The sequence below is a fragment of the Chondrus crispus genome, genomic scaffold (genome assembly GCF_000350225.1).
Source record: "Chondrus crispus Stackhouse genomic scaffold, scaffold_256, whole genome shotgun sequence".
NCBI lineage: Eukaryota > Rhodophyta > Florideophyceae > Gigartinales > Gigartinaceae > Chondrus > Chondrus crispus.
The window spans coordinates 81562-96193 of NW_005179134.1; the positions used below are offsets into that span (position 1 = coordinate 81562).

The 14632-nt window shown below is 53.0% G+C and overlaps 4 protein-coding genes; 1 reads left to right on the forward strand and 3 right to left on the reverse strand.

Moving 5' to 3' along the window:
* Positions 1 to 2100: 2100 nt before the first annotated feature.
* Positions 2101 to 4248, reverse strand: CHC_T00004871001 (hypothetical protein). XM_005716290.1 is given in 2 exon segments: positions 2101 to 3636; positions 3637 to 4248. The coding sequence occupies 1 exon segment, from the start codon at positions 4246 to 4248 to the stop codon at positions 3637 to 3639; it is 612 nt and encodes a 203-aa protein (XP_005716347.1). The 3' UTR covers positions 2101 to 3636.
* A 1403-nt stretch (positions 4249 to 5651) lies between these two features.
* Positions 5652 to 6149, forward strand: CHC_T00004872001 (hypothetical protein). Its single transcript, XM_005716291.1, has one exon. It carries the CDS (start codon positions 5652 to 5654, stop codon positions 6147 to 6149), a length of 498 nt encoding a protein of 165 aa, XP_005716348.1.
* A 1186-nt stretch (positions 6150 to 7335) lies between these two features.
* CHC_T00004873001 (hypothetical protein) lies at positions 7336 to 7578 on the reverse strand. The gene has a single exon (XM_005716292.1). The coding sequence runs from the start codon at positions 7576 to 7578 to the stop codon at positions 7336 to 7338; it is 243 nt and encodes an 80-aa protein (XP_005716349.1).
* Positions 7579 to 7777: 199 nt separating this feature from the next.
* CHC_T00008922001 (WD40-repeat containing) lies at positions 7778 to 12552 on the reverse strand. XM_005716293.1 is given in 2 exon segments: positions 7778 to 8943; positions 8944 to 12552. The coding sequence occupies 1 exon segment, from the start codon at positions 12550 to 12552 to the stop codon at positions 8944 to 8946; it is 3609 nt and encodes a 1202-aa protein (XP_005716350.1). The 3' UTR covers positions 7778 to 8943.
* Between the last annotated feature and the right edge of the window lie 2080 nt (positions 12553 to 14632).

A 14632-nucleotide genomic window follows, 5' to 3' on the forward strand; every position in this document is an offset into this window, starting at 1 on the left:
GAGAGACAGCATCAGTGCCTCGATATTCCGACTGTTCGCAATGTGGTATCAGCGTGTACCACTCGAAGGGTACGTGTGAACTTCACGCATATACGCTGATATCAACATGAACTGGAACTGTATCAATGCCGTTCCTTCGTTTACGCGTTGTTGTCACTTTTCACCCCCACTCTGTCATAGCACCTTGCGGCCATCGGCTTTCGGGATTATGAAGGAGAGGTGATGGGATCACCATCTCGTTCACATTACCATACGGCCTCTGAATTATTTGCGGCTCCCTTCTATTTTGCATCGCCAAATGCTTTTCCGGAACAATCTACCGTTCACTTGCAACTGCAGTATCACAGGTAAACATCTACGGGCAGTTGAGCCCGAAGCCACTGGAATGTTGGACAGCTTGGCACTTATCGCTTTCCACATCTCCGCCATGACTATTGAACGCACACGATTGTGCCCTTCCGACGTATCTATTTCGATGAAGAACAGGAGATAACGTACGAAGACGTACAAACACAATCGCCCTCTAATGCGAGCAGCCTCGCCCAGTCAATGGCTACACGCGGTACAGTATTAGTTTCAAGAGACGCCGACAAGTGCGGTGATTACCATTTGTCGCAGAGAAGTGACTGTTATGAAACTGACTCAGTGATGGACAGCACTGCCGCGTATCCGTCAAAGACCACAATTGATGACTCACAGCTCATGTACTGTAGAGCAACATCGCGCATAATCTCCCAGCCAGTGTAAGGCCAGAGATTCCGGTGCTGAAGAACCACATGATGGTTTTCACCAGTTGGTTTTCACTGACGCAGACGTGTGCAGCATTTTGGGGTTCCTCAATTCTCTACGTGATTTCCACTGCTTTCAATATTTCTTCGGCAATATAAATGACCTTTTTCCGGTCTGCTGCAAATGCTGCCAGTCAACTACGTGCACTGATCTCGCCGCAATTCCAACACCATGCACGTGTAATGACCGTTGTACTGTTCTGCGGCTGAGAGAAGTTCTCTCAGAGAACCATCGCTGCTCCGACTAGGCAGTGGATCTTGCTTGAATTCAAGCTCCTCGTTCTTTGCATCTAAGTCAAAAAAGGAGCCCCTGCTGGAGCCCCTGCATGGACAGCGTCCATGCTGTCTTAAAGGAGCCCCTCCAGAAATGCTTGCAAGCTAGAATTAGCACGGAGAGCAGTGACCCCACCACGAGTCCCTTTGCTGTGTTGTCTTCGCAAGCAATGAATGAGCTGTTTTTTGTTTTTGTTTTCTGTATCTCATAGCCGGAGAACTGTCGTCATTCGCTACGGAGCTGGGCCGCACAGTCGGATAGTAGACCCTTGTTGCATTCAAACTTGTTCTTGGACAGCATGTATTCATCTCTTTGTATCTGAGACTTCACTCTCCTGTGCCACTTGCTGACGTTCTAGCCTCACATTGGCTCATGAAATGTAGCTCAATGAACAATTTCAGCATGTTATCGGAAGCATGAATGCACATCTTTTGTTGAACATCTTGTAAAGAAGAGCGGGATCCTTCTCTAATTGCAAACTATTCTCAGTGGATTCGTGCCAAATGCAAATGAATCAAAAATTTGCGAGCCTCAGATGTTCTTCTCAGTGCAGCAGGACATCGTGTCCGTTCTGTCTTGGAGCACTCGCTGACGGTGCCGTGGTTCTTCTCGCTATCCGCAGCGAGTGGAAACAAAGCATAGAAAAGCAATTTCGGAAACCGCCCCGCGCCTACCTACCTCCTCCCAATCAGTCTCGGCGGAGGCTCGCCGTGTACAGTATCATGCTACGGTATCATTTGAAACTGACCCAACCACGAATGTAAATATTCTTCGACCTGAGATATATATGAATAAGCCTTCCTTCCAAACGCGGGGATCGAAGCGAGTATTCTTCTGCTCTCTTTGCGATACACTTCACTGGTGATTTCGCAGTGGCAACTTTCTGATGTTGCAGTTCAAAGCGCTTCCCTGCAGATCAAGCAGCGTTGGTAGCCGCCGAGGGAACATTTCCTAAGACGGAAGGCCTCTGCCCCGAGCGATAGAGTTGCCGAAGACGGTCCGTTTTTTTTTAGCCGTGTTCGTTTGTTTAACAGTTTCAACAAAATAAATATTTTATTTACATACTCAGAAAGGGGCACTGTACACATTTGGCCGCTGCGCATTTCATCGAACACACGAACGGGCTGCAGAGGCCCTCACATGCCTCCTTCGACTGATTCTGGCAAGGTGAGTTGTCGACCTTTAGCAGCTCTGCGCGGACAGAATTGTGTCTGTGACAAGGAATATTCCTTGCCTGCTCGATGAACCACGGGGATCGGAGGAAAACGGAAACTGTGCTTCCACACGCCTTCCCGGGATGGACAGAATCGAAAGACTAAGAGGTGGTCTTCCTTGTGCGCATTGTGCGTAGCGCTACCGGCAAATACATGACAGAAATATACCGGAGGGCAAGGGCAGGACTACAACTGCACGTCTTGGGGGCGGGGCACGTAATTCCAGAACATGCATGAGAGAACGGCAGATAGCTGTTCAGTATTCCGTCGGTCGTTGGAGTTTGCATGATTTCACTTACATCGGTGGACGGCACTCCTGTCCGACTGGTAGTCTTGTCTTGCCTTGCTGTCACAAACTCAAGCAGTTGTTTTGCAATCTCAACTACAACATAATATCGGTTTGATCGGCAGGGGCACCATGCCTCTTGGCTTGCGCATGTCCCAACCACGTGGGTTCGAATTGAGGGTTGCAAAGAATTTCGGTATTAGTGATCAGAGATGTTCCACTTGGTACCACGGGGTCAGAGAGCGCGCGATCGATATAAAACGAATGATATTATTGTCAAGACAACCCTTGTCGTGTCGAGGGTGCCTTCAGGCGAAACGAAGCATCGCCTGGGCTTTTGAGCAGAAAATTCATCCATAACACCGCAATCCACAGACTAATCGCATCTTGATCCATTTCATGTCAAAGGCCAGAATGTCAGGGTCGTCATTAAACGTGGAGACGCCGATCGTAAGAAAGAGAAGCGAACGTGTAAATAACGCTTGCACTCATTCGCACGTCGAACAAGATGCATCTCTTTTGCAGCTGCAGCGGGAATCTTGAATGCTGGTCTGGAAAACAGATTCGGTGCAAGCGCACAGATCATCAGAGATGGGTAGAAGAACAGGACATGACTACTTCTTCCGATCGAAATGACCACCGCGGTATGCTTTCCAAACTTTGTCTTTTTGACAAACCACTTTCCTCTCTGCGGCCCCTGATTTGTCTTCAGTGACGTTGCTGTCCGAGCACAATTCGTTAGCTCACTTTCAGGTGTGCAGGTCACAGGCAAAGGAGCATGTGAAAGCCTTCTCCAGCCTTCGTGTGTTCGTACGGCTTCGATTGCACTGGAGTCGGCCAGAGAGCAACAAATACCACGACGTTTTGCTTTCACAGATATAGTTCCGATACATGGCTTCAAACAAAGACTGCACTGGCAGAGCACTTTGATGATACTGTTGGAGAAGGCAATCGCACGTCTCGCCGCATCATCGCGTATCAGAGTGCCTTGAAATACCGTTGTGTGTCGTCCCCAGAAGTTATTGTTTTCCGACAGCGGTCAGTTGTGTAGCTTGCGTGGCCTCCCTCCTGCGTCTAAGATTCGCCCCCCTTGGCAATCTTCCCAATCTTCCGCAACAGCTTCTGCTCCTTAAACTTCTTGCGCTTGAGAAACCTCTTCTTCCGCTCCTCCCTGGTAGCGCCCCAGTTCTGCTTAAGTTGCGCGACGCGCATAGCCAGCAATTTCGGGTCCGGGGCTTTCTCGCCGTCGAAAAAGGTGGCGCGCTTCTCCGAGCCCTCCGCGAGATACTCTCCCCACTTGTCCTGATGATTCTTCTCCACATGCCCAAAGACGTCGGACACGTCAAACGGCCACGCATGCATCCAAATATAATCTTCCTTCCGACCAGGGCATCCGAAACACAAGCACAGGCGACAGGCAATCCAGTCGGCCTCACCTGTCGCCGCGTCGCGCTCCGCAACAGTCAGCCAATTCACATTGTCCAGTGACTTGTTCACTACCTCCCCCTCGCCGTCCAGCCTAACGACCACTCCTTTCCCCTTCCTCGCATTTCCATTCCCCACATCTTCTACACCTCCCTGCCTGTCCCCTTTGACCTCTCCCTCCGAAGGTTCCACTCGCTTCCGCGGTACCTTCTTGTCACCAGCGTCGCGCCCCAAAACCGACAGCCCTTCCTTCTCGGCCATTGCCTTGTCCTGCGCCTCCCCCTTGCCCTTTCTCGAATCCCCCTTCCCCACCACCTCCTCACCTCTCGGCTCGTCCGCCCCGCCGTCCCCCTCCAACCCTTCCACCTTCATCTGCGATGCGCTCTCCTCACCAGCGTGCCGCCGCCTTTTTTCCGGCTGCCACGCTTCCGTCGGCGGATCCAAAAAGTGCTTTGGCGGAGCCGTCCCCGTCGACGGCGGGATCTCCAGCGTGCCGGTCTCCGCGTCCTCCGACGACCTGCCGCCCTCCTGCGCGCCCTCCCGCGCGCGCTCCCCCTCGCTACTCGTCGCCTTCTTGCGCTTGAGGCGGGCGACCTCGCGATCGGCCAGAAACTTGACGACGTCCGCGTCGGCAAAGCCGTGCCGCGCAAGCCACTCGCGCAGCAGAAACTCGAACGGCGGGCGCGGCTCGCCCGGGAGCGGGAGCACGTAGTCGATGCGTACGGGGCGCGGCGCGCACGCCGCGCGCGCGGCGACCGCGGCCGACGCCGCGGCGCGCATCGCGGCGGACGGCGGCTGGTGCATCGCGGCGCTCGCCTCACTCCTTGCTCTCGTGCCGGACGCCGAGGGCCGATGCTCGCCTGACGGCTGTGAGACTTGCACGTAGATACTGTACAACTTGACACGTCCGCTCTTCTTTGGCTTACAGAGTGTGTTTGGGCAATCTGGATGGGTCTTTGTTGTATGTTTTTTGGTCGTTTCATGCCGACTGGATTGCACAGTTGAAAGTGCGAGAAATTAGATCAACGTGTGCAGCAAAATTAGCAAAAAAGCAAAATAGTTGCACACGTGTACAACCTTTACTGGCTGCGCTAGAATTCAAAATTTGCTCATTAATATAATATAATATGTTGCTATATTTAATTATTAATATAATGACTCAGAATTCTGCTTCGACTCGCACAATTCTTTTTGCATTTACGTCTTCCCCCCCCCCGCCCCGTCCCTTGACTGACCGCCAGCCACGCCCGTTCCCCAGGCGCGATCTGCCATGGCCGACCTCTGCTTCCCCCAACTTCACCATGTCGACCGCACTGTGGCGCGCCCTTCCCACGCACGCGCGCCCCGTCTTCGCCATTTCGCACCGACCTATGCACGACGACTCTGCTGCCCTCAACATTCACAAAGACCCTGCCGCTGCCGCAAAGGAATTGGCACGTCCCCCTCACGAGGCAGTCATCCCCTCCGCCACCCACCCACCGTTTCTTCGACTCACCACTCCCCTACCTACATACCTCTCGCTGCAGGACGACGCCGATTACCCCGACTGGCTGTGCCGCATCCAGGACCCGCTCCCGACTAGGGAGGAGCTACTGCGCGAGGCGAGCGGGCACTACGCCCGCGGCGGGCACGACGAGCTATTCGAGTGCATGGCCGAGGCCGATATGAAGCAGAAAGGGCGGTTCTGTCGTAGAAACGATTCTCCGACATGTTACAACCTCACGCCCCCCCGTCGTGCCACCCCTGCCACCAGCTGCGCCCTCCCCAGCATCGAGCCCGCTTCTGCACACCTCTCCACCGCCGCTACGGCCACCTCCGCGAACGCCCCTTCCGTCCCCAGCTGCCGCCCCATCTCGAACGCGTCCAGCTCCAACCCGCGCGCACCGCTCCCGTGTGAGAGTGACGCCCGCCGTACCATCTCCGCCCACACGTCGCGCACGCCCTTGATCAAGCCCATATCGGCGCCGAGGAAAGCGTCCTCGGCCTCTTGGATCCGCAGCACGTTCACGTCCAATTCCTCCCCGACCTTGCCGCCTTCTTGCAGGATCGCCACCGCGTCCGATACCGCCCGTGATCCATCCGTACCAGCCTCCCGCGCGTCTGCTTGCTCAATCGATTGCAAGCGGGCATGCAAAAAGCTGTGCGCGCGCTCCAACACCTGATCCCGAGCCGACCAGAGCTGCCGCGCGCTCGCTTGCTGAAACTCCGCCCCGATCTTCCCCCGAGCTCTCCGTCCGAGCTCTCGCACCGGCATCCACCTCCTCCTTCTCGCCCAAGCGCTCCGCCCCCCTCCCCCGGACTACTACGCAACCTCTGCCCTCCTCTCCGCTCTACCGTCCGCGGAGCGCTCCTGCCCGCACAGCCGCGCGGAGTGGGCGTCCCTGACGCCCATCTCCCCGACGCGCACCTCCGCGCATTTGCGGGCATTGCCGGCGGGGCGCTGCTGCGCGGTGCGTCGCGATGCGTCGCCGTAGCGACTGCGCGCGGCGGTGTGTAGCGTTGGCGGGCGGCGTCGGGACGCTTGTGATTTGAGTCGCGCGGAGAAACAGGCGTCAGCTGTTCATGTGAACATGCAGCTGTGAACAGCTGCATGAGGGTGTCGGCGGCCGAAAGGGCGCGCACTATCGTTCCTGCCGCGGCGCCTACGCAGCGTACACGCGACACTGCACCCCCGCCGCGCGCGCCTTAGCCGCCCCAATCCACACACCCCGGCCAAATCCACCCCTTGGCCCGCTAACTGTTGCCCCCCGTGACAGAAAATGTGCCATTTTAAGAAGAATTTTGGCTGCGGACATTTTACGCCTTGTCTGCAAGTAGCGTGGCGAGTAGAGCTGTCCATCACGCCGTTCATGCAGCAGTCTCTCATCACGATCAATAAGTTGCACATGTGCACCACAGCAATGCAAAGCCGCTCCCGATGTTTGATCGCATGTTGAATCTCGTGGTGATTGTAACAGTGCTTGCATGTCAGATTGAGACGCTGAGTACACTCTTCTGTGAAATCATGTAGTGCTCTCTTTGCAAATTATTTTGTTTCTTGGTTCTTGTCTCAACTTTTGGCAGTGCACTTTTGAAGCTGAACTCCCTCGCGCGTCTATACCGAGGCAGGGCACAAGCACACCACTACCTCAGCATCTGATAAAACGAACCAAGGCGCCTGTCTACTCGTGTTAGCCCTCTAGTCCCAGCCTGCATCCTGTACCGCACTGCCCCTTTAACTAAATACTCATGGGACGTGATTGCCGCCGATGCATTACGTCTAGCGGGTTGTCGGCGGGAGACGCAAAGTTGCGCAAGGCATTGTGCACTGTATACTACATGCAGAATTCTCTACAACAGGGCACAGAACTACATAGAGCGTAATTCTGCAAATACTGTACGGTTTTGAAGAGCTCGGACATCCCGTACGAATTCTGGGTGAAACGTGAAGGGACTACCGGTGGTACTCTCCGTGTGATGAGGACGGGAGAAGGTCAGGGGGGAACAGGAGATCCAGAACAGGTGCTGGGCTTGTCTGCCGCTGTCTTTTCTTCGCATGTTAACTTCGCTTAAATATATGTGCTCGATCCTGCTCGCGTCGTATCTATCCATCGCTAGCTTAATCGGGCTGTGCCGATATCGATTGCCTCTGCACGCATCCAGACCCTTGTTGTCTCCTCTTCGCGTTCGCCCTTGCGCGATGAGGTTCCGACCATTCGCCACGGTCGTGCTTGACCCATGCCCTGTCCACCATCGCAGTTTTGCTGATAGCTGACGCTTCGCTCCATATCTGACCTGCACATACGCGCCCTTATTAATCGTCGTACATATTTATACACGCAATGAGTATCAGTTGGATATCCACGGCCATTGGCATTGAAAAAAGCCACTTGGCCTTGTGCTATCTAGAACGGTACAGCACAACCCCACATGGAGAGTTCTCGAACTGCATCGCACCAAACAATCACCGCAATCCACCAGTCTACATGCACATGGAAGCAGAAAGGCGCACAAGTATGTCAAGTGTGCCCGGACGGCAAGAGAACCGCTTTCTTTCGCAGTCACTGCAATGAAATTGTATCCAAGTTCAAGGGTTTCATTGTGTCTCTCTGCTCGTGAGCTCATATGGTCTGTAATCGCGCTCTTGACGCAGTGTGAGTACTTCAGTCATGTTGCAGATTTCTGTTGCAGATGTCTACTACCGGACATCAAAAACAAACACGCACACGAAGCTTCGGGAAGAGAAGCAGGAGGTTTGACATGTACGTGCCCACAGTATAGAGTGCCTACGCCGCTGCAAAGCATCACACGTGATGACTACCCGCTTACCGGTCGAGCCATGACACACGGAGTTTCACTTCAATACTGACGAGGCAGAGTGCCATATGAAGATTTAGTTTGTACTTGTCATGCTTGTTATCACGATCAACACATGCGGCATGCGGAGAATGGAACAAGCCAAGGCCCTACCGATAGCGTCACCTCCACAGCCGCTTCCTGGTGCGATACCACACTCCTTTCGACATGCGGCGACGGGCCCGTCTCTTAACGCCTCGGATAATTCGGGCTCACAACCGCCATGATACCAACCATACCACTCGCCATGCCAACGGCAACAGTCCCGCGCTCGAAGTTCAGCGCAATGGTTAGCAATCCTCCTAGCTCTGGTAGAGTACCATCGCCCTGTTCGACAAATGCTCTGTACTTATCATTATCATTGCCGATTGCGTTCAAGGGCCAAATACCTTCACATCCATGAGCAACCGTTTCGCAGTTTTCGTCCATGTCAGAAGCACCAGGACTCACTTCAATACTGACGAGGCGGTGAAGATTTAGTTTACACTTGTCATGCTTGATATCACGATTAATACATGCGGAGACTGCAACAACTCATGGCGCTTCCGAATGCGTCACCTCCACGGCCACTTCCTGGTGCGATACCACACTCCTTTCGAGTTGCTGCGACGGGCCTGTCTCCTACGGCATCGGATGATTCGAACTCACAACTGCCATGATACCAACCATACCACTCTTCATACCAACGGCAACAGTCCCGCGCTCGAAGCTCAGCGCGATGGTTTCCAATCCACTTCCAAGCTCTGCCAGAGTGATTTTGGTACCATCACCCTGTTCGACAAACGCTCTGCCCTTATCGATGCCGAATGTGTTCAAGGGCCATACGCCTCCTTCACATTCATGGGCAATCGTGTCGCCGATTCGACTTCCCGTCTCAGCGTTCAATACTCGCACCGTCCAGTCATCTGAACCCGACGCAACTCGTTTCCCGTCTCCGCTCAACGACACACTCCTCACCGAATCCGTGTGTCCGGTCATCGTCTCGCCGATTTGAACTCCCGTCTCAGCGTCCCATACTCGCACCGTCTTATCACGTGACCCTGACGCAACTCGTTTCCCGTCCCCGCTCATCGACACACTCCATACCGAATTCGTGTGTCCAGTCATCGTCTCGCCGATTTGAACTCCCGTCTCAGCGTCCCATACTCGCACCGTCTTGTCACGTGACCCCGACGCAACTCGTTTCCCGTCCCCGCTCATCGACACACTACTCACCGAATCCGTGTGTCCGGTCATCGTCTCGCCGATTTGAACTCCCGTCTCAGCGTCCCATACTCGCACCGTTTCGTCAGCTGACCCCGACGCAACTCGTTTCCCGTCCCCGCTCAACGACACACTCCATACCGAATACGTGTGTCCAGTCATCGTCTCGCCGATTTGAACTCCCGTCTCAGCGTCCCATACTCGCACCGTCTTGTCACCTGACCCCGACGCAACCCGTTTCCCGTCCCCGCTCATCGACACACTCCATACCGAATTCGTGTGTCCAGTCATCGTCTCGCCGATTTGAACTCCCGTCTCAGCGTCCCATACTCGCACCGTTTCGTCAGCTGACCCCGACGCAACTCGTTTCCCGTCCCCGCTCAACGACACACTCCTCACCGAATCCGTGTGTCCGGTCATCGTCTTGCCGATTTGACCTCCTGTCTCAGCGTCCCATACTCGCACCGTTTCGTCAGCTGACCCCGACGCAACTCGTTTCCCGTCCCCACTCATCGACACACTCCTCACCGAATCTGTGTGTCCGGTCATCGTCTCGCCGATTTGAACTCCCGTCTCAGCGTCCCATACTCGCACCGTCTTGTCACCTGACCCCGACGCAACTCGTTTCCCGTCACTACTTATCACTACAGCGGATATCCCAGCGGAATGGCCCTCGAAAGATGGAACAAGCTCGTTTTTCCTGGTGCACCAAGTAATCAATTCCCCATTGCTGAATCCAATAACAGCACGGCTGCTATCTTTGGAAATACAAGCAGCTGTGACGCGAGACGTGACGTCTTCTGATCCGAAAGGGCCGCAAATAGTTTTGTCAAATGACCCGTGTTTGGTACCCGTGAATATTTCCAACTCCCTTTCGCCCCACTCCTCGTACGCTAATCCAACGACTGCACCGCTCGTATCGAACGTCACCTTCTGAACTTTTGAATCAGGCGTGTCGAATGTCTCCAACAAATTCCCCCCAGCTGCAGTTAGACATGGACGAATTGGGAACAACCACGGTCTGGGCGCAAACCTCTCGATCTCTAACAAGAAACTCTCCACGCTCTTCACGTGTCGTTTGTGCATTGTCCTACTGTAAAGCTGAAAGCAGATACCGGCAACGCTCTCATCGCAAGACGATGCAGTCAGCCGCGCAGCTTGCATCACCAGAATTATTGCAGATAACTGCTCACTTCCAATCAATTCTGGTTTCTGACTAACAACCTCCCTCAACTCTCCCACCGCTTCCACCAGTTGCCACACAGCTTTTCTTAGCAACACCTTGATTGTCCACCTACTACTACGAAGCAAACAGCTCAGCTCTTCCATCAGCTCTGCCCTGAAAAGCAGTCGACAAATATTCTCGAAAAAATATCCCTCCTCCGCCGTGCTAGCCTCGGGGCCCTGATCTTCAACAACTATTTCGACCACATCCTTCTCTTTCCGATAGTTATCAACCAGCTTCCGACAGCAGTGCTTGTCCCAGTTGAAGTCTTCAACCTGGTCTGCTTCAAAGACTGCGAAATCGTGCGTCAAATCATGAAGACTTACCACTTGGCTCTTAGTGTTCGACAGAACTCGAATGTCAACCAACCCCACGCTGTTCATCTGCGTCGCATACTTTTTTGCGATGTTCACATCGCGCGTTCCCCATAGATGCTTCAACACTGCCACAGGGATTACATCCTGTTTCTTCATGACACACAATGCGCGGTGCATATCCGCGAAACGCGGAAATCCTTCGCTGCCACGTGAGTCCAGAAACTGTAAAGACGAGCGCAACATTGCGTGGAGCGATTCGTACCCGCCCCTTGCTTCCTGCGCGCCGATTCCCCCGCTCCCTTTACTCTCTTTGATCGTTTCCAGGTACCACGTCCACAAATCTGGTCTGTCCTCGATTTGAGCGTCTCTTGATCGTTTGACAGTGACTCCTGCTACATTCAGAGCCAGTGGTAGTCCCGCACACATGTCAAGAATCTCGCCAATCGCCTCTCTCGAAATTGGATCTTCTACTTCACCACGCGATGCTCCACTCGCATGGATCAGCATGTCGTACGCATTACGCCCTTTTCTCGGCTCAAACTTAACCTGCTCGCCCAGATCTGTTAGATCCGGATCTCTTGTGGAGTACAAAACCCTGCTCGCTGGCTCACCACTTCGCACTGCGGTGCTGGCAAGGGTGGAAAGTTTTAGCAGGATCCTCTCGTCATTGTTGTTGCGCGACCATACATCATCAAAGATGAACAGGCATCGACGATCTGCAAACCAACTTTTAACTCCTGTTAGCACCTCCTCCAGGTCGGCCAGGTTAGACAGCTTGTCCCCTTTTTCATGTCCCCCAGAGATGCGGACAGCATTGCAGAGTCGTTGTTTCAGCTCTGCTTCTCTTGCGTCTTGCCCTAGCGTTGAAAAATACACTCCGTCCGGAAAGCGCGCGACAACCTCTCTATCATGTGCAATTGCTCGTAGGGCGCATGTTTTTCCGACGCCGGCTTGTCCAACTGCCGTTGCCCCTACATGCGAAGTTGTTCCGTTGCTCAGTACAGCCGCCTTTAGCCTTCCCTCTACTGTGTTAGGAACAACGCCGCCGCCGGCAGAGTCCAAATCAACGAGCACTGTAGGAGAGTTGAATTCACCTCCGAAGCTGGGCTTGAACACGTCGGCTACCGGTGCATGTGAGCGTATCTCACCAACTACGCGCGATCCTTGTCTGCGCGTCTCTCTCACCCCGTGCAATTCCGTCCTTACTTTATCAAGAGAAGCGTAGAGCTTTTCGGCTTCCTCTTGGCGCTCTAATAAGACAGTTCGATCTCCAATGGCTGACACCAAGGCACGGAACCTCCCCTTCGGTTTCTTTGTTTCATCCTTGAGTTCGTTGACCAACTCTGAAACAGAGCGCGAGACTGCTTGAATCTGTTTTTGAAGCTCATTCTTGTGTATCGGTTCTAGGTCGTGAATGGGGATCTTTGCCACTTCCCCTGTCAAATCCTTGAGCTTGAGATACTGATCGAGAATATCTTTGGCCATTCTTTTGTTGTTCTTGAAGGCATGGTGGGTGTCTATGGCTAGGCGAACAAGCCTGACGACCTCTTCCACCGCGCCAACCAGTTCAAGGATACTCAACGGGTCCATGATTCCTGAAGACGGTAAGCTCTAGGACGGAATAGAAGCGTAGGGTACCTGATAAGAGGCGATAGAAAGGATAATGTGCAAGTGGACGCTTCTGCAGTGTTTTTTGCATGCGTCGGGGGGGGATGGATGCAAGGGGAGAGGATGTGTGTGCGTTGCGGGCGGAAAAGTGGTTGACGCAGCGCACTTTTGGGTGCCTCAAGTGCGCATAACGGTTTGTGGTCGTGGTGGTCTTTGAGGATGTGTGCGCAAGTGGTCAACGATGACTCTGCCTCCAGCGCGACACATTTCCAAGTCTCCGGGCTATGAATTTATCTTTTGAGGGCTGTCATTCTTGATTTTTTGAGATCCTGCCCTTCTGGTTGGCCCGTATCTCGAAGGGGCAAAACTCTCACTGGGCCGTTGATACTGTGCAAGCTGGAAGCTAACGCTTTAGGGCGTGTCGCTGCCGTTTCGCGCCTGTAGCCGTCGAAATGCGCTACTGGTGCGACCAGTAGCGCATTTCGACGTTGACGATAACGCACCTCCCCATTGCGCATTACAAGAGTGCACTAGAACAATTTTGCCCTGCACAGTAGTGTCTGGCTAGTGTCTAGACGACCGGCAATTTGCCTCATATGAGGTCACCCTTCACCTCATATGAGGTCAAATGCTCTACAGTAAAATTTAAACAAAATTTAAGATTTTCGCAAGTATAGAACAAAAGGAGCACAATTTTTACGAAGTAGAACTTTGAACGACTATAAAGACAACTATAAACGACTAGTTAGTAACTGACAAGCCAGCTCAGTGGTCTGCAAGGATCGCTGAGTCTTAGAGGCCGGGGTTCAACTCCTCGCTGAGCACTTTAGTGGTCGAAAAATCCCTTCGGGGATCTCGATGGTTCTTGTTCGTGACCTGCAGCCCAGGACGCTTTATAGCGCCCACTCGAATATGAGATTGAATACGGTGACATCTCATAAAGGGGCATTCCGACACGGCTGCAGGTCTTCCAAGCAAGTCTTTAGACGCAGGATAGAACCATAGGGGGCAAAAGGAGTTTTTATCTCTTTTTGCTCTATTTTACTCAAATGCTGACCCATTTAGTCAGTTGTAAAGGCTTAGAACGCCTTAAGCACCAATAGTACTTACCTTTGTAAGTAAGATCGTGACGTTCGTCGACGTGTTTCTTAAAACAGTCACGCTCAGTCTGGTGATGACAAAGGTATACTTCTTTGTCAAAATATGCCTTGCAGGCTGAGCAAATAAACTTTGACTTTTTTGTACCTTTGCAAATATTGCATCTGGATTGATAAAGAGCACAAGTCTCCTCGCCGGATGCGCTTTTACGCTTGCGAGTGGTTGGAGTTAGGTGAGTACCAATTCCACTGCAAAACCCAACATCTTCATCTTCAACAGCACTGTCTGATTCTCGCTGACGTAACGATATACGATCATACTTGTTATCAATCAACTGGTCAGCAAGCTCACAATAAAACTGATTTGGAGACATCTTAGAACCATCTCCTTTTGCACCTGCATACAGTTTCCATGCATCCACAATGCAAATGGCCAATAAAGAAGTGTTGACACGCATAGACCACTCCTTGACTTCCAACTTCTTTTCCAAGCCGAGATCATCCTGACGAGATCTGTTGTGGCGGTCAATCTGAGAGCAAGTTTCATAATACTGCTCACAGACTGAGGGAATACGGATAGACAATTCCTCTTTTCTTGTCACGCCATGACGTGTACGCCATCTCTCGCGGTAGATTGGAGTTCCTTCGTTGGATGTTCCGACAGAACTAATAAAGTATCTGCGGTCTCGGTCCACCCACATCACTGCCATGAGATGAGGCCCGGCCACTGGCTTCGAAACTAGTGTGACGTGCTCTCCCTTTTCAGCAATCTCCAGATGAGATAGATATTTCATCGGATATTTCTTGGTGGATGTTGTGGTACAACGACCGATCCGCGGTCGGTGTACAGTAGGAGCGGC

Bases quoted from the DNA above. Each gene is read 5' to 3' on its own strand.
- CHC_T00004872001 (XM_005716291.1), top strand. From the start codon at position 5,652: ATGAAGCAGAAAGGGCGGTTCTGTCGTAGAAACGATTCTCCGACATGT.
- CHC_T00008922001 (XM_005716293.1), bottom strand. From the start codon at position 12,552: ATGGCCAAAGATATTCTCGATCAGTATCTCAAGCTCAAGGATTTGACA.
- CHC_T00004871001 (XM_005716290.1), bottom strand. From the start codon at position 4,248: ATGGCCGAGAAGGAAGGGCTGTCGGTTTTGGGGCGCGACGCTGGTGAC.
- CHC_T00004873001 (XM_005716292.1), bottom strand. From the start codon at position 7,578: ATGGATAGATACGACGCGAGCAGGATCGAGCACATATATTTAAGCGAA.